The 26160-nt window shown below is 42.3% G+C and overlaps 1 protein-coding gene across 2 annotated transcripts in view; it reads right to left on the bottom strand.

Moving 5' to 3' along the window:
* NTRK2 (neurotrophic receptor tyrosine kinase 2) overlaps positions 1-26160 on the bottom strand; it is a 189291-nt gene that overhangs the window by 36225 nt on the left and 126906 nt on the right. For both annotated transcript variants that reach the window (XM_044446649.1, XM_044446651.1), the window contains exon 13: positions 23358-23546. In XM_044446649.1, coding sequence (XP_044302584.1) covers positions 23358-23546 — 189 coding nt within the window. The remainder of the gene's footprint in view (positions 1-23357; positions 23547-26160) is intronic.

Here is a 26160-nt window from a genome sequence, read left to right on the forward strand (position 1 = left end):
AGTGAGGATTAGCAATGAATTTCTGGGGTGGGGGTGACAGAGGTTCAGGCACATAAAAAAGTGGCATATGGAAGGTGGTCAGTTGTCCTCATTTACCGAGGACAGTCTTCTATTTCAAGGGTGGTCCTATCTAATTCCAGTTTAAAGATAATCAACTATAAGAGCAATTGCCCATTAGCACTTAGCACCTGGAGAGCAGACTGACCAGCCAGGAACACAGGTCACCCAGTCACAGTCTTCCATGCTATGATGACATGAATTGTATTTCTGTTTAAATTATTATTCCTAAATTTGCATCTATGCACATTTTATGCAAATCACTGCCTTTGGTGATGATGGATCTGTCTGTCTGTCTGTCTTGTTTGGAAATCTGTAGGTGGCAACCCTACCTGATAATTCTTATCCCAGAATAGTTCTTGTGTTTCTATTAGCACTGTGGCATTACAAAACTGGGCTGTGATAACACATTGGACTCCCAGAGATGGAGTGATGGAAAAGATCCTACAGAATGAATGATGCTCTGCCACTCAGCTGTTTAAGGCACAGAACTGCTGTTATGGACAAAGACCTATATACCAAACATAATGCTTACAAGCAAAACAAGTAAAAACAATGACATCTGTTAACTTTTGTTTTAATAAAAAACAAATAGAGTTGCAGCTCTTCAAGGGTGTCCAAAAGCTGCTCTGCAAAACAAGTCTGACCAGAAATATAATGCAACTTGGGTTCCTCACAAGAGAAAGAAAATGTGGGATATACATGCAGTGTTAAGACTAATAATTATATAAATAGCTCAGTGTATAGACAGGCTCAGTGAAAAGAGGCAAGACAAACTCAGGAAGAGAAGGAATGCACAAGCTAAGTGAACAAGCCATGCTCACTGTAGTACCTGAAAGCTTTTGCCGATTTTAATTCTGCTTCCTATTGCACAGTACTTGGAGAAAAGAGAATGTAAAGTAGAAAGAATCACAAAGTTGGAATGGACGCAATGGGACATCATTGCCAACCTCTTGGTTTGAGATCGAATATCCTGCCTGTACAGAATCTCTAATGTGGTGCCCTTTCCAGAATTCCTGACCACAGGGGCTGATTATCTGGAGCATTTGGAGGCCATAAAGGTGCCCAACTTGCACAGTTGTTCAATTTTTCAGTAGAAATTACTGTAGAGAAAAATTGCAGTCATTCCAGGTAGTTAATCTCACTGATACAGTGCTAGACTAAGGTACGGAACCTCTTTCCAACTAAGGCCCAAATTCCATTTCAGAGAAGCTGAATTCTAGTGACTGTAAGCCCAAAGATAAAAGGGGCAGACATAAAATGCCAGTAATCTCAGTAACAAAGCTGAAGGAGAGACTTTTAGAATGGGGACAAAAGTACCCAAAAGCTCAGAAACTACCCAAAAGAGTGCTGGGGGAAAAGCAGAGGATCCTTCAAGAGAACACACAAGAACCCGTTTTTCCTCCTCCCTACCAACCCAAGGCCCTGTAGCTTGGTCAGGTGCATTCTGCAACCAGCATTCATTTGCAAAGACAAGACTTCAGAGCAAGCCTTCCTCATTACCCTGCCTGTCCCCCTAGACTAGTCTTCCTTGAGCCTGGTGCCCTCCAATAGCTTTTGGCTGCAGCTCCCACAAGCCCCAATTAGCATGCCAAATGGTGAGCAATACTGATGGCAGTCCAAAATGTCTGCATCAGGTGGAAGGGTTCAATCAATGTCATGCAAATGAAGAACTTATAATACGTTGCATGTGCAATGTGTCCAAGGATGCGCAGGGTAAAACTAACTAACTGCAGTGGTAGTGAGAACGCTCATACTATTTTCTTACAACCAAACCCTTGCCAGTATTAGTGTCTGTCTGTAACCATTATTTAACAGATTTTACCCATCCTATCTTCAAAAAGAAAGCAGAGTGACTAATAACAACTATACATGTAGCAAGTGTCTTCAAAACAATCCCTAAAATATACCTCCTGCCAAAATACAAAGACCCTGTCAAAACAGAGCAAGGAATGCCATGATAACATATAATAAACCAATTCACACAGAAGACCAAAATCTTAATAAGTGTATTAAGACAGCAGTAAAATGGGTTTTACAAATGTCACCAAACTAGGATGTTACCAAGATTTTTTGGTAAAAGCTAAACTGCACTTATATTTTTGTGGTGTTGGAACAATAGAATCAGTGGAAAACATTCGCCTATGTTGCAGCTTTTATTGGGGATACAGAGAGAAATGAATTATACTATTTGCAACAGATCTTTATACTAATAATCCTTCTACTCTGGTATAAATTCATTTCTGGGATGTATCCTCTTATGTCACTGGACAGGTTGCCAATGCAATGCAAATTAAGGAGAAAATGTAGCCATCTTCCTGAAGAAACTGCATTTGTTTTAACTGAGTTTTATTTTATTACTGTTATTTTTATTCATCATTCATTCATTCATTCATTCCCCTGGTCTGAAATGAAAAAAAACAAAATGACAGCTTAAACTGTGCATAAGTCTGCCATGTACAGGCTACTACAAACTTCGTCAAAGCCCCCTGAACAACTCCAAAAGGGACTAGCCAGCTGTGAAAGCAGCTGTGCTGATTTGCAAGTATTGGATTTATCTGCAATTATCATGAGGCACAGTGATGGCCACCAACTTCAGAAGGGCACTAGGTGAGTTCAGAGAAGACACAGCTACCCATGGCACCTAGTCATCATGACTATCAGCCACCTACAGGATGGGAGTCCGGCTGTCCCTGAGGAGCAATCCCTGTAGACCCACAGTGGGAGAGACTGACTGCGCCCTTGTGGGGTTGCCAGAGGCAGCTGCTGGGCCGCTGTGGGAAAGAGGATGCTGAACTGGGCAGGCCTCTGGTGCAATCTAGCAGGGCTCTTCTGTTCGTTGTAGCTAGAGAGTGAACAGCGGAACGGGAGGGCTAAAACGGCCATGAAAAGGGTGCCTGTTTTGAGGGGAAAATGCATTCATTTCGAAAGGAGCACCCTGGTCAGTCATCCTAGGAAGTGTCTGATCATCCTGGTTGAGGAAGCTCAGCAGAAAACAATCCTGACAAGATGCTGTTTCAGGAAATAAATTAAAAGGAGGGAAACGGGCTCTGTTTATCTCCTGCCACTTCCATTTTTTATGCCTTGAACAGCTGCTCCCCTTTATTGCATTGCAAAGAAAATTTGGAAAAGGGAAGGGGTGGGGGAAGGGAAGGGAAGGGGAAGGGAAAAATTCACATAAACCAGGAAGATAAAGTATGTTCCCTTTTAATTAAATCCAACCTTCTCTGTGGCTCCCATCACTTGCTCCTCTTAAATTACCCTGCCACTTACTCCGTCTGTTTCATTCAACAACTGGGATAAGGAAGATATTTCATTCTAGCACAAATGATTTACACTCTTGCTCTGAGGTAAAAAGGGGAGAGGGGAAATAAGCCGGAATGGAACAGTGTTGCCAACAGAGCGTGTGCAGCACACTGCCAAAGAACTTGCAGCTGATTGACTAAAAACCTGGACCTTTTCTGTTTTCCTTGACATTGTCTCCCTCGCCCCATTGCATATACACACTCTCTCTCCTTCCCCTCTTTATTAAATAAACAGATATAAAAAAGATGTAGTGCCTAATATACGCCATGAGACACACAGCTTGGCTACTATGATTTCTACTAACTATACTGTACCTGTTTCATAATGGCTTGAGATGGTATGAATATAAGCGAATGTAAAGGTAAGCAATGAAGATAAATTTATTTTTTAAATAACTGTTGCATAGATGGCTACCAAATGCCAATGTCCCACTCATGAATTCTGCAAAAGGGCTTGAATATAGAGAAAAGGAAAACTGTACTCAGCCTTTGAAAAATTATGGATGGGTGAGAAATTTGCTTGATGCAAACTTTTGCAAACATGAGTTAGATGTATGTACTTATCCGATGCTTATGATGCAGTTCACAGACAAACATGCACAGGGAGAATGTAGATTTAGGGGGAAAGCACCAAAATGTGTACTCTAGAAGCAGTATATACTAAAAATGTGTGTATTTGGGAAAATGCTAATATGAACAACTGAACCAGAATGATATACTGATACATGTAGTGTGTTATTTCCAGTAGCAGCATTTTCCCAGTGTTTGGGCGAGACCTTTTGCTGTGCTTGCTGCTTTTAATGGGAAAAACTAGGGGTTGACCAGGGAACATTCCACATGTGCTTTACGACTCAGCTGTAACCACACAGGCTGTACCACACACCTGCAAGCTCTAAGTCTGTGTGATGAGCTTCGATGGCAAATAATTGCCTGGCAACTGAGAGCCACAGAAAACAGACTTTATGGTGAAAAGAAATGCTCACTGGATTCAGCGCAAGCTGGAACCTGGCATGTGGAAATGAGAAAGGCCCTGCCAGATCAGACCCTGGGTCCATCTGGCCCAGCATTCTGTTCACACAGTGGCCAACCAGGTACCCACAGAAAGCTCATGAGCAAGAGACGCGTGCAACAGCACCCTCCTGTCTGTGTTTTCTGGCAAGTGATGTGTGTAAACAGATTGCCTCAGATACTAGAGGTAACACAGAGCCCTCAGGGCTAGCAGCCATTGATAGCTTGTCCTCCATGAACTTGACTAACCCCCTTTTTAAAGCTGTTCAAATTGGTGTCCGCCACAGCCTGTTACAGAAGGACATTCCATAGCTTCACTATGTGAAGAAGTTCTTCCTCTTGTCGGTCCCCACCGACCAGCTTCACGGGATAACCTTCAGGTTCTAGTTTTAAAGAGATTGCCCTCTTCTTCCACACCATGCATAACTTTGTACTCTTCTATAATGACTCTCTTTACTTGCTTTTCTTCTAAGGGAAACAGACCCAGATGTTTGGTCATGTGACTTGGTTGAAGGGAGCATATCTGAATCTCAGCGCACAGGACAAGGTGCTATCTTTTAAACATGATTTAGGTCCAGGCAAAACTCGCTCTTGCAGTTCATCTTTGCTTTCTGCCCCAAGTGTGCTTTCTCATTCTCCCTCTCTCTTTGACTTGTTAATTACAACATTCCATGCCAGGCAGCTGTCATCAGGGAACAGGGACTGCTCAAACACTTCCATGGAACAATGCATGCATGTTTATTGGCTGATTTATCACCCTGTAATGAACTCTCTCACAGCCTTCCATCCATAGTATGGGAAGCAGAGGAAGGTGGGATATGGGCTTGGCCATTTTGTTCTGATACATCTGAAATGAGGGAAGCAATCAGGAGAATTGTCACCACACACAGTTAATTGCCTGCCACACACAGCCCACTGTTACTTAAAGTATGGGTATCAGGCTAGCATCTAAGGCTGGTTGGTATTCCCAAAAGGGCATAGGTCCAGTCGACCAGCATGGCTTTGCTGGTAAGGGCATGCACATAAAGGGCAATTAAAGGCACATACAGGATGAAATGGTCAAGAACAGCCTATGCAGCCCTGACTTGCTTATTATGCCTAATGAACTTGACCTAACATGAATATTCAACAGGCATTTAGAAGCTGTAAATCTTTTGTTTGTTCTAAAGCTTTTGTTTATTTAATTACATTTATTGAAAGCCTGCCTAGAACAATGTACATGATCCCAGCCTTTTTACCCTTACCACAAAGAGAAAGTGACTAGCTCAAAGTCACCTAGCAACTTTTGTGGCTTGTGGGGAATTTGACCGTGCTCTTCCTCAGTCTATGCCCACCAATTTAGGCCTTCAGTGCATGACTCTCCTGCTGAGTACATGTGTGCAGGGATCAACGGCTTATGGCAATAAACCAAGTACTGTATTAGAACTGGGCATCTCCGTCGCCTTCTTAAAACCATCCCGAGTGAGCCACTGGGAAGACGTAATACACATAAATCTAATCTAGGTATGTGAGATACCATGGTCAGTACCCATGCTACCTGCTCAGGACTTGTCCAATTGTGGGGGAGAATGCTTGCATTGTTTGTATTTATGATGGTGTAGTGGTTCTAATATTCTTATTAATGGTCTGTGTGTGTGTGTTTTTTAGCAATTACTTTAACTGTATTTTAATGTGCATCATAATGTATTTTAATGTATTTCATTTTTCAGTAAACATCTTGGAAAATAGTATATAGATCTATTAAAGAAATAACTCAAATGGGGCATATGAGAAACTAAGGAAAACTGAAACAGGCAGGGCATATGGGCAACGCAGTAACACATCAGATGACTCAATAACAATGTGCAACTAATTTTTTAATGTGTAACTAATTTTAATCAGTGGCAGAACAGGGGTAGAATGGAGTGTGTACATTCTAGTATCTTATCACTGGCTCTCCCTACGTTGATTTTGGTTCTGCCCACTTCTGGTTCTGACTTCATTGGATGTTTTTCAGTGGTTTAATGGTTTCTAAAATAAAATGATTTCCCACCTCTGGTCTATAGCTCAGCTAATATTGCTGGGGCTTGCTTAGTGCTTGGATTAGAGACCAAAGATGGGTTAGTCTGACCACGTCACTTTTACAAGTGCTCACTTGTTTCCACATTTGTGTGCATGTGATACACACACAATCATAGATGCACACTTTCATTTATATGTATTTACAGAAGTATTTTAATATATTTCCTCTCAAAACACACTTTAAACTTGTTCTGCTTATTTTTTTTCAGCCATAAACATTTGGTGGAGTGAGAAATCTGGTATAGGTCAGCATTTTGGTGATTGCCTTTTGTGAATACATAATTTTGTGTCATTATAAAATGTATAATTTGCATTACTCTTTTTAGATTTCATTTGATAAAGAGAGTATATTGGGACATGTTGGGAATGAAATCACTGATGCAATTGGGTTTTCCTTTGGTTGTTTTTGACACCACATACACTGCCTTGTGGTCCATAGTAATAAGCTGGAATGTGTAAGGAAGATGAAAAATAATAAAACTTATCACATTGTGATAACAGCAACTCTTTAATGCAATATCAACCCCTTCAACTTTTCTGGGAGATTCTGAAATGCAAGTATGGTATAGCATAAAGTGCTGTTTAGCTATTCTGAAAATGGTGAAAGTACATGTGTTAGAAGGGGCCTGTTAGGAGTTCTCCCCTCCTCATGCATTTCAGACCCCCCCCCCCCGCCCGCTTATGGAGGGCAATTTTCAGAGGAGAAAAACTTCCTTTCTGCAGGGGGTGTCCCCATGTAATTGACCACATAGGAAATCAAGATTCTTAATCCTGTGAAAAGTCCTCATGGATACAGAAGGTCTTCCTCTTCAAAAGTTACCCTCCATGAGCAGAGGATGATGGAAACATGTGAAGCGAGACACAGGACTAGCATATTCCTTCTCACAATTTTAACCACTTGCAGAACACTTGGAAAGAGTGTAATATGTGAAATGTTGTGTAATTAATGACATGGTACAGCTCTGCCTCAGGGGAGCCGACTGTCCTGGCCAGCAGGAGAAAATGGCTGCTGTGGAGGCAGGGCAAAGGAAAAGTAGACTGAATACAGGGCAGAGGTGGCTTCTGTACCTCAACACACTAAAGAACTCCTTTGAAACCATAGTTTTCAATACTAATAGAAACCTATTTCACAGCAATCCCAACTACCAATAAGAAAATGGCTTACTGAAAAACCAGTAAGAAAACTAATACAAGTAAGAGTGAGGGGTAGATGCTGAGAAGAGTGTTGGGGGTTCACTGGTGCCTGCATCCTCATGCACTTTTCAATGCCAAACCTGAAATAGATTATCTACCTTAAGTTATCTCTGAATTCTTCAGAAAATAATTTTTAAACATCCTCAGATTAAGTGATAAGGATCTGATTCCAGAAACTTCTTAGAACATTTAATATTTGAGCTAAGTTTATAAGATTTGATGCTACGAGATAGCTGACTTTATTTGCCAGGCATCGTGAGATCACTCTATTTGATACCTGGCATGGAATAGCATTTGGTTTTTGGCAACAGATGGTGCAATGATATGGATTCTTTGGCAACTGACATGTTGCATACCATTTGACACTATTTGTCATGTACCACTGGTTACGTACTATTGGTCATGTACGGTTTGACACTATTTTCTAGATGAGGGCGTAACATTCAGGGTTTGAGACTGCACAAAACACAAAACACAAAGCTACAACACAAAAGCATGCCACTGAAATTAATTCATTTCAGAGTTCTGCAGCTGCAGTTCAAAATTGAAATCCTCTGTTGCTAATCTCCTATGTAAAAAACAGATATTGTGGTTGAATGCAGAAAGAGCCTTTGTGCTTCATATTTTTATTTGCAGGTCCAAAAGAATATAAGATGAGCCTTCCTGGATGAGATCCAGGTCTATCTGGTCCAAGATTTTGTCCACATAGCAGCCAACCAGACACAGAGAAACAAACCCACAAACAGAATCTGAGGGTAATACCATTTTCCACAAATGTTCTCCAGCAACTGGTGATGATGGAGGTAGCATGCAGCTAACATGACTAGCTGTAACCTTCATACTAGCTGCGGGGAAATGAATTTTCCCAGCAACCATGTATTGCTCCCTGTTGCAATATGAAGTATTCTGAGCTGGCTTGGGCTTGACTTGGTAATTAAGAGCCCAAAACAACAGCACCTGGTGGAGATAAAACTACAACTGGTTCTTTGATAGAGATCAACCCAGCTGCCTGCAATTTTGGGCTCTCCATGGGGGCATGGCTACAGGGACTGTCATGATGGGCACCTGCACTTCAGAAAGTATCACTAGACCAATGAGACAAATTATCATCTGTGGAATGGTCTGATCTCCGCTTTATGATGACTGTGTTGGTGGCCATCACAACCTCCTTTGGACTGTTCTACTGTTTAACTAGGGATTGTGTGAAGAAGTGATTGTTTTGTCTGTTGTGACTGTCCAAGTCAGGTCTGTATTCAAGATATGAATGATGCATTTTGGAGCCACCTACATGAGAAATCAGAACACCCCAGAAAATTCAATTGTGCATTCAGTGCTTCTTGCAGTCCAAAGAAGTTATAAATTGTTGACACAGCTGCATGACATATTTGACAGCTCACTAGCCAAGCAGGGAGCCTGAGGCAGTATTTTGGGCCATGAAAACTTTGGTTTTTTTCCCCTGCAAAAGGGAAAGAAAGACACTGGGTTTTAAAGGATTCTGGAATATGGAATGCATGTTTATTCATTGACTTTGATGGCATTTGCAGAAGATTTAGGGCTGGATCCAATTTCAGACATACTAGGAGCAGATCCATTGAAATCAGTGGGACATAACTTGCTACTAACTTAACTTCTGCTGTTTTGAATGGGACTGCTCTAGGCATGTCTCAGTCTGGATCCAATATGTATGTCCATGCATATAAGAATTCACATTAGGCTAAACTATACAGTATGACATTCATGTTTTTCTTTTGTTTTTTGAAAACAAGGAAGTTAAACTTGCCACTTTAGTTCTGAAGAAAAAGCAGCTGAAGGTCTCTGATCCAAAAAGCACTTCTGATCTGGATCCAAGCCCTATGCCATAATCTGTTGAGGACTGCACGCCATGTCCACCACTACATGCTATTTCACCCTGAAGATGTTGTTTACTGAAAATGCTATGATTAAGGGCACAGAGCAGCCAGGGAGGAGGCAATTTTCAGTGTGCAGACTTGAAAATGCCCAGGAACTGCCAACTTGGAGCCCCAGAGCTATTTTTTTTAAATTAAAAGTGGACCATTTGTAAATAGACAATTTTTAAAATGCGTACATAATGCAAGGTGCTGTTTGAATCTGAAATCCCTATTATAAGATGGTGAAAAACAGCCTAAGTCAAGATGAACAGAAAGAGAGATGGAGAGAGAAAGAATGCAATTGAAACTAAGAATGGATTCAGATTTAGTTAGCCTTTAGGCTGATTTAATGAAATCAATGGGACTGAAATAACTAACTTAAATCCAACTGATTCAGTGGGTTTACTGCAAGTATGACTAAAGGTATTTCTAGAGGATTGGGGGCAGGGGGAGTCGCTTACAGGTAAATACCCATAAGACTGAAACCTCACTTCCAAAAGGGGTTTGCCATGTACAGCTGTTAAGGATTCATCCATCCAAAGCTAAAGAAGAGGCATAGTTCTTTGAATCCTGAACAGTAAAACAGACTGTTTAGTGGACAAGATTTTTTCATAACTATAAAAGAATTGATGCAGGTATCTGTGAGGATTCCCTTGTTTCAGTTGCTTTAAAGTTACAATTCTATCCCCAGGAAGATCTGATCCTATATCTAAAAGCATCATGCCTCTTTTAGTTTTTAGATCTGGAAGCTACATTAGACAGCCGGCGGTAGTTCCTTCTCAGCTCTCACATACATCTTATGATTCTACCTTACATTTTCCTACTGACGTGTGCTGGCTGTTCATTGAGCACACATGTTGCCTTACCAAAGAGAGTCCTCTACGTAAGATTCATTATTTTTCTTTGCAGTCAGCTAGGGGTAGTGGTGGTGGTAGGAAAATTAGCGGCATGAAAAGCAGAGCGCCTTGGGGAAAGGCATTCCGAGTTACTGCAATTTGATTGCTAAGAAAGGAACCAATAATAATGACTAAATTTGGAAGACTGATGAATTCATTTGACGTTTCAATTCAAGAGCTGATCTTGCTGGCGTTGGCAAGTTCCTAGAAAGAAAGCCAGGTCCACACCAGATGGGAGGAGAATCTTTTTACTGATTTTAAGGACTGAGTAAAATACATAACTACAAGCTAAACAAGCCAGGTACGGGGAAAAGGAGGCATCGTTGTGTGCAGCTGAACAGCAAAATTCCTGGTAGCTGCAACCCTGTGTATACTTCCAGTTCCTGTGAATTCCCTAGACATGCATAGGCCTGCACTGCCAATCACTTAAATCCTACTAAATCTGCCCTGGGTCTTGGGCAATGATCTTGCTGCCAAGCTTCCTGGATAATCTTCTGGGGGGGGGGTTCATGCCAGTGCTGTGGGGGCTGAAGACAGCAGCGAGCAGACCTAATCGTCCTTTTTCTCTTCCCACCACTCCTTTTCTCTCTCACCCCCTTCCCTTCCACACAGTGGGCTGAGAGGGAATGGATAGATTGCTGTGACCAAACTCCTGTGGGGATGGGATGGGTGTGAGGATTTCAACCCTTCCCTTCCACTTTATGGCCCCAGTCCAAATCCAGCCCTGCAAGCTGGAGGAAACAACTGAGGAAACAACAACAATGGCCATGCAGGTCATGTCTCAAACTGTTTAGCACATGTGTGAGTGTTGCTAATGTGGCAAAGGGAAATGGAAAAGAGCTAATTTTAAATTCTATTCATATTCTAATTTACCATGTAAGCTTTGCATTAGCATTATAGCAACATTTGCTCACATATTCCTAATTGGAACACATTCTCAAGGAAGTTGTCAAGATCTGTCCATATTTACTGAGAAGGAAATCCTACTGATTTGTATGGGCTTTATAGCCAAGACCTAAACTTTACTGATTTGGATTTGCTAGAAAACATGGTCATTTCTTCTAGCAGGTATGTTACCTAAACCTTTCCCCAGCTAATTCTATCATTCAGCCATCTCCCAAGGTCCTTTGAGAAAAACAAGAGGTTTAATTCTTTTCCTAATCTGGTCAACACAAATTCAGATGTGAAGGGGAAAAAATCCAGTAAGAAAAAAAGAACATCTGAACTTGACCAAATAATAGTAGTAATAATAATTCCAATGAAAACAAGTTTGGATGATCTGTTATTATTAAACTAGGCTGCTCTTAAGACCAGCCGGGAAATATATTAAAAGAGAAAGTAACCCTTCCCAAATGCCACTGGTGCCTTAGCTCAATTCTACAGATATTTTATCAAAAAGTGAAGGAAAGAATCTATTTCATAGATTTAATTGCCTGAATTGTGGCATTACACAGCTGCAAATTTAGCTTTAATCTATGACATCAGCATATAAAAAGCCAATGACTGCAAGGCATGCAACTGTCTCTCCCATTTTTATAGTCTTCTTTCTCCACTCTAGCTGTCCTTTCCCTTTGAACATAGACTAATGTTTCTGATCACAGTTTTCTCTAGTGGTGTCTAAGTTTAAAACCCTCACTGCCAGTAACTAAGCTTAGGGGAGAGGCATTTCAAATTTTTAGAATGGGAAACATACCTACACATCCAAAAAACCCCCACTGAATGGTCAATGTTTGGGGAAAAGGGGGTGGTCATGGGAAGGGGAGTGGTCGGAGTGTCAGTGTACAGTGGTACCTCAGCTCACGAAACCCTTGGTTCACGACCAGATCAGGTCGCGAAGAAAAATTTCATGAAAATGAAATTCATTGGGTGGTGACCAAGATCGCAGCCATCTCCCCACCCCCCCCCCCCGAGTGGGGAGATGGCCATAATCGCAGTTGCATTCATGCAGGGAAGACGTGCGTGATCATGGGCGCACTCCTGCAGGAAAGACGGGCGCAATCTCGGCCATCTTTCCCCCCAACCAGCACGATCACGGCCATCTCCCCACCCCCCAAGTAGGGAGATGGCCGTTATCATGCTGGGGGTGGGGTGGGGGATGGCCAAGATTGCGCCTGTCTCTCCCTCCCCCAGCGCGCCTTGTTCACACCCGTCTCTCTCTCCCCCAGTGCGCCTGCGATCGCACCCGCCTCTCCGCCCCACCAGTGTGCCGGGATGATGGGCTCGCGCAGGGATGACAGGCGCAATCTAGGTCATGCTGGGGGGGAGTGGGGAGATGGCTGTGCTTGTGCTCGGGGTGGGGAGGGGGAGATGGCCCCTCCTTTGTTGTTCTTTGTCACTTTGCTTCACATTTTTCTGATTAAAAAAAATGGTTACAGACCGGTTTACATTGAACCTTATGGGGAAATTTAACTTGGCTCACAACCAATTTGGGTCACGACCAGAGTCCAGGAACGGATTAAGTTCGTGAGCCAAGGTACCACTGTACATGCTTTACATTGTCTCCATCATGCCATTCATTAATATCTCACCACATGCCAGCCTTTCAAAGGCTTTGACCTGGGTCTAATTCATACATGACACAGGGGCTACGCCCTGTGCTGTACTGCTCCCAAGTGACTCATCTGAGTGAAGAACTAGAGTAAGTGTGCAAAGGTAGACCCTTCAGCTTCCTGGCAGTGACTTCTATGAATGTGGCAGAATATCTCTGCTGCTGTTAGAAGTCTCATAGTTCTGCACACCACAACAATGATATGCAAATCAAACCACAGCCAATAGATAAACATAGAAGCATAGCAAGTCAGAAGGGGCCTCCCAGGCCATCTAGTCTGACCCCTGGCTCCTGCCGGCTCTGCTCACAACATGTCCACCATGTTAAAGAAGTGTAAGAGGAAGAAACTGCTTGCATCAAGCTGACTTCAATGTGTAGAGTATTCTAGCGGACTCTTTGTCTTGGAGTCACTATATATTGACTAGATTCTGACAACATGAATTCTGACAACATCCACACTCGACTGTTCAGTAGAGTGAATCGGGGTCTTCATTGAACCATGAGTCCTTGTTAAAACATGGGTCATTGTATTGTCTGAAACCATCCATGACAACTTGCATGATGAACAACTTGCAATTTATAACCCAACAATAAATCATGGGTTCTCTTTCATAGGTTGTTTATGGTTGATAAGCCATGGCTTGTTAGTGCAGCTGGTTTCACACAACCCAAACTCCACATTTCAACAAGAATGCCACAGTTCATTGATAACCCACCCTCAAATGATATTCAACCCTTGAGTGTGGGTAGTTCTGTTATTTGAACAGTCTCTCTCATTCTCTGTCTCACGGAGTTCTTCTATATTGACTCCAACTGTAGATCAGCCTTTACCTTCGAGAGTTACATATCCTCCAGCTAATATTACACAACTGACACCCATTGACACTTTACGAAGAGCACCACCTAAGCCCACCTCCTCCAGCTATATTAATAGAAAGGTGACCATGTTGCCCTTCATTTTTATTCTCTGCTTCCTCAGGCACCTGGATCCATGTAGTGACTAAGGCAGAAACAAGCAACTCTAGATGTTATATTCTCAAATGTGGGAAACATCCTACAGGCCTGGATGCCTCTCACAATCTGCCTCATATCCTCCAACATCCCACAATTCCCAGGCTCTGCAGATTTCAACAGCAAATGGATTGGTTGAACATCCTGGCTGACAAAGTCACCTGGAAAACTCCGAAACCTTTAAAGAATGTAAGAAGAGCCATGCTGGATCTGACCGAACTTCTGTCCCAGTCCATGATTCTATTCACACTCTGGCCAATCAGCTGCCTGGAGGAAACCCATAATGAGAACATGACAGTAACAACACCCTCCCATCCATGATCCCCTGCAACAGGTGAACATAGGCATGCTCTCCTCTGATACCAAAGGTAGCATATAGCCTCAGGACTGATAGCCTTTGATAACCCTCTCCTTCATGAATCTGTGGCCCTTTCTAAAGCTGTTCAGATTGATGGCCATCATTACATCTTGTGAAAGCAAATTCTATAGTGAAGGAGTTGCCCCTTTTATCTTTTCTGAATCTTTCAGCAATCAGCTTCATGGAATGACCCCTCTGAGTTGCAGTATTATGAGTATTTCCCCCCACTGTACATAATCTGTACATTTCTCCATTTAATCGCCTTTTTTTCTAAGCTAAACAATCCCAGCTGTTGTCACCTTTCCTCATAGGGGGTTGCCCTAAGCCCCTTGATCCTTTTAGTCACTCTTTTAGTTGGCCTTTGGTTAGTTCCTCCTTCTTTTGTGACATTTTAGTTGGTCCTAATATGAACAATTTTTGCACAATAGATTTTATATGTTAATTGGCTGTTTTTTTGTGTTATGTGTGATGGTATTATTGCAGAAACAATCCTTCAGAAGCAATGGCATTATTATTTTAATTGCACACTGGCTTGTCAACAACAAAACTGTTGGATCAACTAATCCTTTTTTCCAAGATCATTTTTAGAGGCAAGGAACATAATGCAAGTACAAACATTTGATTAATGTCATGATTACTTGATAATGAATTGGAAAGTAGATGATGTTTGACTGATTTCTGAATAATTTTGGATGTGTACTATTTGATTTACTTCTAGAGTTCTTACTGTAAGATTTATGAGAGATTTGAATGCCAAAACTAAATAGAATGCACACATTAATTCATTAAGAATTGTAAATTAAACAGATTTCCCCCCCCACTGTAGTCTGAGATGATCTTCCTTTGGTCTTATAGTGGTTTCTTAGCTAAATCCCAAAGCATCCAAATCATATTAAGTGATACTAGAACAATTTGAACGTTTCACTGGATGTAAGCCAGATTAGCTACATCATGCATGGAGTCAGTGTGTACCCAAAGCACGATGTGCTACTTTTGGCACAGGAATACTTGCACCAAATTTGTTAAGATCTGGACACTACACATCACCAACAGCAATGGCTGCAACCTCCTATTTTTATCTCCTTGCATTCACTGAGAGTGGGGGCAGAGCAGCATTGCCCCTGCTGGCCCCTATCCCCAGTGTTCATGAGCTCCTCTGGTCAAACCTACACCTCTGGGTTAGCTGAACATGACTCCTCCACGTATACAGCAGCATGTCTGCAGGGACTTCCATGACACCTAGAACCCCGATCGCACAGAATTCCCGACTCTACGAAGGTCCCTGCACACATACAGCTCCCCTTTCATGAATTCTACTCAGTGCATGGGCACTAGGCATAGCTGGAGACTACACTGAGTGTAAGGACAGAGCCAGCAAGCACAACCTGGCTCCTCTTCCCTGTGCTCATGGAACACATGGAGGGGACCATGCAAATAAGGCTACTGTCAGGCTGAAATATGTGCTAAACTGTAAACATAGCAGAGGCAAGAAAAATTCTGGCTCTCCAAGTGAGGGCTAATTAACATATTTGACTCAATATCATTAGCAAGAAGGACCAGAGATTCAATTCCTTTGCTAATATCTCTGGCTCTCTTCACACTGGATGCCAGTCAAATTCTCAGCTGAAGGAACTGGGTTTGTTTGAGCTCACTGAACTGACAGCCCCTGGGGGAACTGGCAGCACTACCTACTACATAATGGCAAACCATGTGCTTATTTTGATGAAGTTTCATGTATGACAAAGACTCGACCTTTGTAAAAACTTTGCACACTGCAAACCAAGGTTCATAATCAGACATGGAGTTGCTGCCAATGCCAGCTCTCTGGTGCCATCAGCTCCTCCTGAAAAGGAAGGACTGGTAAAGCAGGAGGGCTTCCTCTTCCAGCTCAGCCTCGCTTGGGCAACAAGGACTTTCTGAGTTCTAGCATGTTCCCATATTCTTGCTGGTCCCTCTGAAGATTACCTCAAATCTGCTGTAGTTTTATGCTGTGCTAACAATTTACATGTTAGAATGGGAATATGCACTGCCCCTTACTTGTGAATAAACTAAAAATGGCTTCCCCAGGGCAGGTTTCTCCATAGCAGTGGCACTGTATTATGTGATCAGTATCATTCTCAGTACGCGCATCCTCTTGGGAGGGGGTGGTGAGGGGCTGAGGGGGGATTGGGAGTGTCAGTGAAGCTGAGAGCAATGCTGCCAGGAGGCCAGGCTTGCCTCCCTAGGCTGGTCTTCTAGCAAGGTCACCCAAAACAGAATGGCCGAAGCAGAGACACCAGACTAAGATGAAGCCATCCTCTTCTGAAGTAACAGTCACATCAGCAAGAGAATGGATCTCACTAATGGTGATGGGTGGAGGAGAAACTTCTGAAAGGCAGTCACTGGGCAGCAGTGGTCACTGAAGGTGGCACTGGTGGAAGATCTTTTGCAAACAACGGCAGTGAGACTTAAACGAAGTCTGGTTACTACCATGCAGAAGAAGACTATGGCAAATCACTTCTGAATCTTCTTACCTTGAAAGCCCTGTGATGAAACAATCCAAAATGAAGCAAGATGAGACCCCCAGGTAGGAAGGTACTTTATGAGTTACTGGGGAAGAGCAAAGGACAAATACAAATAGTGCTGTCCCTAGAGATGCAACTAGATCAAAGCCAAAAGGAGGTCTAGCGGCTGACATGCACAGAGGTGAAAGGAATGTACAACACATACCATTGGAACACGGAATGTAAGAAATACGAATCAAGACAAGCTGGAAACCGTAAAGCAGGAAACTGAATGGCTAAATATTGCAGTACTTGGTATGAATGGACTAAGTAAAAGAAGTGGACTGGAATGGAACAAGCATCACAGTATTTGGTGTGAGTGAACTAAAGTGGACCAGAATGAGACATTTTCAATTAGACAGACACAAAGTGTTTTACTCTGAAAATGACAAACTCAGAAGAAATGGGGTTGGTCTGAGAAAAGATGAAGCACAGGCAGAAGGTGTCTATAATGTCTATAATGTAAAATCTGACCGAATAATATCAGTCAGAATTTCTGGAAACCCTATCAACATAACCATCATTCAAATCTATGTCCCAGCAAGAGATGCCGAAGAAGAGATTGAGAATGTGTACGCGGGCATTCAAGTGGTAATTGATAACGCAACACAACAAGACATGCTGCTAACCCTAGGTGACTGGAATGCAAAAATAGGAAGCAAAGCAGAATAGAATGTTGTAGGGAAACTTGGCCTGGGGTAAGAAACAAAACAGGAGAACAACACATAGAGTTTGAATAACTGCTCAGATAACTGTATACATACACACCACCAGATGGCCAATTCAGAAAACAAATAGACCACATACTTAGAAATAGAAGGTGCAGAAGCTGTGTTCTCATTGCCAAAGCAAGACCAGGAGCAGAATGCCATAGTGACCATCAACTCTTTATATCAAATAACATAGTCAAGCTAAAAAAGATCATCCACAGAAACACAGTGCCAAAATACAACTTCAGTAACATCCTTGAGGAATTTAAAGTCTGCATAAAGAACAGATTTGCATTACTCAACTTAATTGATCATGAGCCAGAAGAACTGTGGACTGAAACCAGAGATATTACTAGGGAAGAATGCCAAAAGACAATTCCTGTAGAGAGAAAGGAAAAAGCCTAGACGGATGGCAGAAGGAACACAGTTGCTAAGGACAAGCAAGAAGCAAAAGGTGACAGGAATATGGGCAGAATCCTGAATGCAACTTTTCAGCAGCTATCATGTAGAGGCAAAAGGAACTATTACAATAACCAGTGCAAAGAAATCAGAACAAAGAAAGAAGAAAAATAAGAGACCACTTCCAGAATATCAAAGGAAATCAAAATGATTATCAATTCTAAAAGAGTGCTAAAGATAAGAATGATAAAAGATGAAGAAGGGGGCAAATTATCTGACCAGGAGAAAATAAAGAGAAGGTGGAACGAATATACACAAGATCTATACAGAAACATGAAAATTGGCAGACTTCTTCAAAATAGAATGCTATGAGGAAGAACCTGCCTTATTAGAAAGTGAAGTGAAAGCTGCCTGCAAGCACTTGGAAGCACCCAGAGTAAAAAGGATACCAACAGAACTATTCCAAGGTGCAGAGAATGAATTGGTCCAAATCCTAACAAGAATATGCCAACCTTGCCAAACTGAGGAAGTCTGTAAATACCTGCAGAACAAAGATGTGCAACTGGCACCTTCTGTGTCACATGCAGCAAACACAAGATGTGGAAGAGGGACACTGTTTCTGCAGTGGTTGTGCAAGACTTGATTCCTGAAGGGTCTGCACAAACACTGGGTACACTAACTAGGAACTTGGACTCACAACTGTGACAAAATTGACTGGAGCCTGAGGAGCTGAACCCATGGATCCCCCCCCCGCCCCCGCAATGTACACCTTCCGTATTCCTAGTCCTTGCACTGGATGATCTTTTACAGTGCCTTCATTGCTGCCCTTCCAAGCCTCAGTCTTCTAATTTCTTTGCTGCAGTCTCCATCTGACTTCATGGTTAGAGAACAAGTGTGTTGTAGTGCAGGACTGGGATCCAGGCAAACTGGGTTCTAGTCCCCACTCAGCCACGGACCCAACTGGGTGACTTTGGGCTCAGCTGAACCCACCTCACAGAGTTGTTGCGGGGATAAGAGAGCAGGAGGATGTGTAAGCTGTTTTGAGCTTGTCAGATGAAAAAAGTGGGATATAAATCTAATAAATAAATAAGCAAGCAAGCAAGAAAAGGTATGCAAAATCTTTCACAATTTCTTCATTGTTGGCCTTAAAGTTGCATCATTCTTCCACGACATGATTTTTGTTTTCTTCTTTTTCAGTTGCATCATTCTTCTGTGTCGTGATGTTTGTTTTCTTCTTTTTTAGCTGCGGGCTTGCTTTTGTACTTTTTTCTTTCACTTTCAACAGGAGTCGATTTATCACTGCTTTCTGCCAGTAATATGGTCTCACCTGCATATCTTACATTATTGATATGCCAATACAAGAAAGATGTATCTTCCACAATTTTCATTCCTTCCTTTCATTCTAATCCATTGTTTCTTATGATATGTTCTGTGCACAGATTGAACAGGAATAAATACACCCTTGCCTGATGCCTTTGCCCATAAGAATCCATTCTGCTTCTCTATATTCTGTCCTAACAGTAGCTACTTTGTTATACGCAATACAGGTCATAAAGGGCAATCAAGAGCACCCCCAATTCTTTCAGGATCATCCATAGCTTCTCATATGGCCAAAGTCTGTAGAGCAGAGACTGATCTTCTGAAACTCTTTGGTGTGCTCCAGTAGGCAATGTATATTTCCGGTCTTGAGTGCCTCTTCATTTTTGGAATCCAGCTTGAACATCAGGCATTTTCTCACTCTATATTCTCTGTTGCAACACACTGTGTGTCAAAGTGCTTACTTTGCTTACATGGGAGATTAGTGCAATGGTCCTATAATTGCTGCACTTCATTCTTGGGGAGTGGAAAGCATATCGAACCTTTCCAGGCTATGGGCCATTTGTTTTTGTATTCCATTTTTGTTGGCATATCCTTGTTAGGTTTGGATCGATAAAGTCTCTACAGTCTGGAATTATTCTGTTAGTACCCTATCTTCTCCAGGTGCTCCATTTAAACAGGAGGACACTAAAAATAATTTACTGAGGTAGGTTGAAGGGGCATACTAGAGTGAGAGGCGATCATAGTTCTCAAGGAAGCACATTTGCTATCAACTATCACTGCTGAGGCTAGAAAGGGAAAGCTGCAGTCCTTCTACCTACACTGTGGACTGCTGAAGTTTGCATGCAAGAATCTAGTGCCTGAATTTGCTTTTTTCCTCCCTCCTTCTCAATTGCCTTACCTTTTGTGTTGCGTGTTTTGGATGACAAGCTTGCTGCAATAGGCTTAGTTCTTTGTGAACACATGGAGATTACATGACCCTAGGAACGCTTTGGCTAAAGGGTAGGATTAAAATGCTGCAAATAAATAAATAAATCCACAATTAAGAAGCGACCCAGGAGAAAGCTACTTCCCATGTGCCAAACAAATAGCCCCTCTGCCGGCAGCAGTGTCCTCAGGAGGGTCTCTTTTGCAGTCCTGGAACTGGAAAAGTTCTTAATGTGATAGGCAGTCCTTTAGAAAGACGAACCCTAAGATGGGTAGGGCTTTTAAAGGTTAAAACTGGGGGATTTATCAGCAAAATCTGCACACATGTTGGTTGCAGACTGTGGTTAGAATTGTAATGATCCTCCATGGAATCTGACCCTGTTGTCTCATCTTCTTCCTCCTCTTCTTCTCATGCCTGGACCTCACTTACGAAGAGAGCCTAGCTGAGAGGAAGTCTGTGGACCTCGTGCAGGTCCAGCTATGCAAGCAGCAACCTTCTTCCACAGCACAAACAAAGGCACCAGGTCACGTGCACAGAGGAGAAGCACTGGTTGCACAGCATTCACACGGGCTTGATTCCTGGTGGGTGCTCATGCAAACGCTAGGTGCACGCCCCAGGACTTCGGGCTATTGTCCACAGGAAAGCGAGCCAGAGTCCAGGGAGCAGAGGCAAGGAATCCAGTGGATTCCAACCCACAATCCTCAGAGATCCCTATGTTTCTGATCGCAGTTAGGTTTAGGTGTTATGAACTAACGGTATATTCAGGTCATCAACTGTAATGGTTTTGTCATACATTCCTAGTAAATACCAGCACCTTGAATCGAGCACAGATGTCGTTGAAGCAATGTGCGGAGACAGGGATGGGAGGGGGTGTTACTGAGGCACTGCTAGTATTGGTGGCTTCGCTAGAGTGATAGAACATTAATTAACTTTATCCGTTTGTTTGGTTCCAAAAAGGATCCCAAGGAGGATAACACATTTAGAAAAGGACACAATGCTACAGTAGTAAAGAGGATCGCAAGATAGAGCTCATGAACAGAAGACAATATTAACATTTTCATCAGAAAGTAAAACAGAATGGCAGCAAAGGATGGGGCAGTGTAGTGGGGAGAGATATGGCAAGCAGTACAATAGCCGGGAAGGGCCTTGTTCAAAGCTCCCACCAACCATAACTCCGACTGAGCTGAGATATGCAGGAGAATGTGGTCAAAGCATCATTTTCTGCTGTCTGAGTAATTTCAATTTATTTGTATTCTAGGGTTTTAGTATGGTTGGTTCAACTGGAACTAGGTTACATCCAGATGTATTTTATAGCTATCATTCTATAATATGAATGACCATTCCCTATCAAGTTTGTGTGAAACATTTTCATTATCTTCCTTCTTCACACACAAGGTTAGCCCTGTTTCAGTTTTAAACAATTTTACAAACAAAAGCAGATGCTGAAAAGTAATGGACATCAGTGAAAGTTGAGAGGGATAAGGTTATATCATATCTCTCTCTAAAATCCATAAAACAAACATAAGGTCAAGAAGTTAGCTTCCACTACCACCAGTGTTGTGGGGTTTAAACTGTATAACTGGATCCAAGAGAGTATAACCATTTAAAACTTTGCTTTCTGTTCCAGATTACATCACTGCAACAATATGATCTTATTTCTACCACTGACGACTGGAAACTATACAGAGCATTCCATGGCAAAATTCTGCTTCTTAGCAAGTCCAACTATCACACAAAACAATCTCGTGTCGAAGTCTTTCAAAGGTTGTTGAGGCCCCATCGGTGAGGGTGTTCAAAGAGGCTGGACATGCACATGGTGGGCATGTCGTGAGCGGAGCCGGCTGGAGCCGGGGGTCAGACTAGATGGCCCAGGAGACCCCTTCTGACTCGCTCTCTCTGTTTCTTTCAACAGGACTGCTAAAAGTCTCCACAATAGTCTGCAACTACAGTTGGCCCTCAGCTGTCTCCACATCAGACTTGAGATGTATGAGAAATTTGTTTCAGTTCATTTTTGATCAGGATTTACTAAGTTCACATCTCTTGGACCAAACACAGATGCGAATATGGATTAGCCTAAGATTATCACAGAAGCAAAATGTCAAATTTGAAAAGAAGTATATCACACCCACACAATGCATGTAATGATGGGGTACAATTACTGCCTTACCTTTTGTGACATAGTCTCTGGGGATAGACTTTTGCACATTTAGCCAGAAGAAAGGCCTACAACTGCCAGCATGTTCCCATTGCAGGCCATTGTTCTGTCTAAACATGCACAGGATTGCACCTTAAATGCAAGTTTTCTTTCACAACCTGCATATGAGGAATCAAATTCAGATCTGGAGAATGCTTAGATCTGCTCTACCAAGGAATGCACAGCACCAATTGAGATGGCGCACACCATATTTCAATGTTCCTCTAAACAAAAGTCTTCCTGCAAGACTAAAACTAATACATCAGGGAAAGGGGATCTAGCCAGGTTTTGCTGTGCCAGAGTTCTACTTACTGGGAGATTTATTTTTAAATTAGGGCAGCATTAAAATGTGATTCTCCTGTAGTGGTACAGCTCGTTCTACACTTCATTCCTAACTCACCCTGCTGGATGTGTTGATTCAGCCTTTGTCAGAAAAGTGATCAATGGAAAGAGTATTAGTGGCTTTCTGCCAGTCTTTATATAAGGAACTTTAGGTTTTACCCACACAAATAGTCCTAAACTTACCTGAAACATATTGTGTCTCAATTTGACTTTCAGAATTTGAAAGACTCAACACTTGCTGACACATAGTTGATATATGAAATTTGCACATGCTTTGGTCTTCAAAGACTGATAATTTAAATGTATTCAGTATATGCCAGATAAAATAAGCAATGGTTAGCATCCACTTTGTCCTAACAGCTCCAATTTCAAAAGCACATTTAAGTTTTTCATTTGTATGCTGCCCCATGCTCCAAGTAGAGACACAGTTCATGCACATGAACATGAATAAACCCAAGTGCACAAAGTAGTGCTTACTCTGGGAAAACAATTGTGCCTGGCATTGAATGTCATACCTTTTAGTATCGTTCAGCTCTAATACTTGATCAGAGAGAGAAAAGATCAGTGACAGAAACGCATATAAACAACTCTACTTACAAGTGTCAGGCTTGAGTTGACTGTTCGTGATCCCAAAATACTGAGGATTTTCAATTACAGGAATCTTTGTCATTCCAATTATTACTGCATCAGGCCCACCTTCAGATGAAGTCGGAGTGTTACTTCCATTGGAGATGTGATGGAGAGGACTTGCTGAATCGTCGTCATTGCTGATAACTGAAGAAGGACCTAAAGTTAGAAACAAAGATTCCCCTGTAACTTGACATAGATCACCCCTCCCTCTGTCAACTGTGCTTCAAATATAACTTATTCATGAAGGAATTTCATAGTACGTCTCACAAAAACCATGCTCCACCTAGTTAGCTTCTGTGTTATTTATGCAGCATAACTACCACAGCAATTGCTGGATCGCCTTGGCTTAAACTACTGGCATTTGATGTGGAATGTCAGGTCCAGGGTCCCATTCTGGCCCACCAGGAGTCCAAGACCAACCCTCTAGTGTTCCCTACATGGCCCTACCTACATTACATGGTTCCACCCTTGTTCCTCTGCCAACCAAGGGCTTGGCATTTTCCTGTTACTTTGTGCAGTTTCTTCTCATTCCAAAAGGCTGAAATGCCTTTTACTGGCAGGAAGAGCTTACAGCTAAAATATGCTGCCATTGGCACCACCCACTGCAGGAATATGACCCCCAAGAACATATCTGAAACTGAATTTGGCCCTCGGGCTGAAAGAAGAGCAACACTTCTGATCAAGTTGATCCCAGCCACTTCCAGAATTTGACCTTTTCCTACCTTAGACAATATCACTTGTTCTCAAGCCACATTTTACTTACTTACTTATTAGAATTATATCCCACTTTTTTCCTTTCAAGGAATTCAAGCTGACTTACCTAATTCTCCTCTTCCTGTCAATCTTATCCTCACAACAACAACCCTGGGCTGAGAGCCAGTGACTGGCCCAAAGTCACCCAATTGGTTCCATGGCTGAACCCAGTCTGCCTGAGTCCCAGACCCTCACTCTTCACCACCATACCACACTGCTTCTCCTGGCTTTACTTGTGGCTTTGCTTCCTCCTAATCTTGTTGGTCTGATCTTGTCATCTCTGTATATCACCCCAGTGAACCCGGAAAGAACTGCTCAAAGCAATAGATTCGGAACCATGCATATGTGTAGACAAAAGTGCCAGTTCTAAACAGATTTGCTTGAAGGATACCTGCAAGTGCCTTTGTTTGGAATGGAATGTGCATGCACTGGAAAGGAAAAAGAAAGGTTGCTTAGGTGCCACACATTTCCTGTGCCCAGAATGGCAAGGTGACAGATATGAGATATTCTGTCCCATATGCTGTCTGGGACAGAAGCCCACCTCAGATCCCGTCAGACCGTTTGGTCCATTGGTTCGGCATCATCAACGTGGTGATGGTTCTACAGGGCCCAGAAAGAGCCCTTCCCAGGCTTACTTGGAGCTGCTGGGCATGAAAGCTGGGATCTTCCGTGTGAAAAGCAGTGCACTGAGCAATAGCCTTCCTGTGATAAAGCCTCTTTTCCACTCACATGGGGGGATGATATAGAGAAATGAGGGGCACAGGACGCAAAAGATACTTCTTAAATCTACTTTAAACATTTCTGTATCTCTTCAAATCAGGGCCCAGGTTGCTGTTGCATAACGATAACACACTAAGGCCAATATCCAAAGTTGCACAACAGACTTTCACTAATGCAACACAACTTTCCTTCCCCCGATTGCTCCTAGCATAGCATTCCTCCGATATATTCCAAAACCCACACTACAGTTCCCTAGCAGTACAAGCCTTTTCCTCATTTCACTCATAAGCATGCTTAAACATTCAAAGGTGAAAAGAGCATGCAAACACTGAAAAAGTTTCTAACAAAGCTTTTCATGAAATGTCTTGAGATTTTGTGCATAAAATGTATGCTATGGCAAGGTGACTGATGGAATTCAAAGAACCACTGATATGGAACTTGTTGAATTTCATTATTAGGGTGCCAGTAGGCCAGCAAGCAGATCTAAATGTAACTTGACTTTCTTTGTATTTTAATATAAGTTTCTTGTGCAGGGCCAAATCCATTTTACGATTATGGCTTGGGAAATCCCTTCATTATAATTTAACAGAGGAGCCTTCTGGGGCATTCTATAGCCCCCGAGTTCTCTTATTAATAGTAAAAAATGGAACACTTCATCATTTACTCATTCCGGTCATGTGTGCATTCAACAGAAATGCACATTAGATATTGGGAGAGTGGTAAGAAATGGACTGAATAATAGGAAGGCAGGTTGATGGCCTTACTGTATGGGCAAAATTGACACAATTCGCTTATCTCTGGATAATGTGATAGCATGCCTTTGTAAAGGAGGAGGAGGAGGAGGGGCAGGGCAGGGCAGGAAAGAGAAAAAGGCTATATACAGAGGTATTTTTAATTCCTGTGTGGTCCTTCGTCCCTTTGATTTATTTGCTGTGAAGCTGTAAAAATTGCCCTTGGATTGCAAAGTATTGAGAATCTTATTGTACAAACCAGCCTAGCAAACTTCAGAGGTATTTGTGAAGCCAGGGGTGATGAGGATTGTAGTCTACAACATCTGAAGGGCACTGGTTGGGGAAGGCTTGTTTAAACCAAGATGCTAAATTAAAGTCACTAACCATTTTGAATGGAAAGATCCCAGTAATGTATTTAATGTTTCAATCTTCTTCCCTTTTCCTGAACAACAGCACCCATGAGAAACTGTGCCCATGTGTGCACCTCTCTCTCTCTCTCTCTCTCTCTCTCTCTCTCTCTCTCTCTCTGTGTGTGTGTGTGTGTGTGTGTGTGTGTTTGTGTGTGT

Source organism: Varanus komodoensis, unplaced genomic scaffold (assembly GCF_004798865.1).
Source record: "Varanus komodoensis strain SLA01 unplaced genomic scaffold, ASM479886v1 scaffold5, whole genome shotgun sequence".
Classification (NCBI taxonomy): domain Eukaryota; kingdom Metazoa; phylum Chordata; class Lepidosauria; order Squamata; family Varanidae; genus Varanus; species Varanus komodoensis.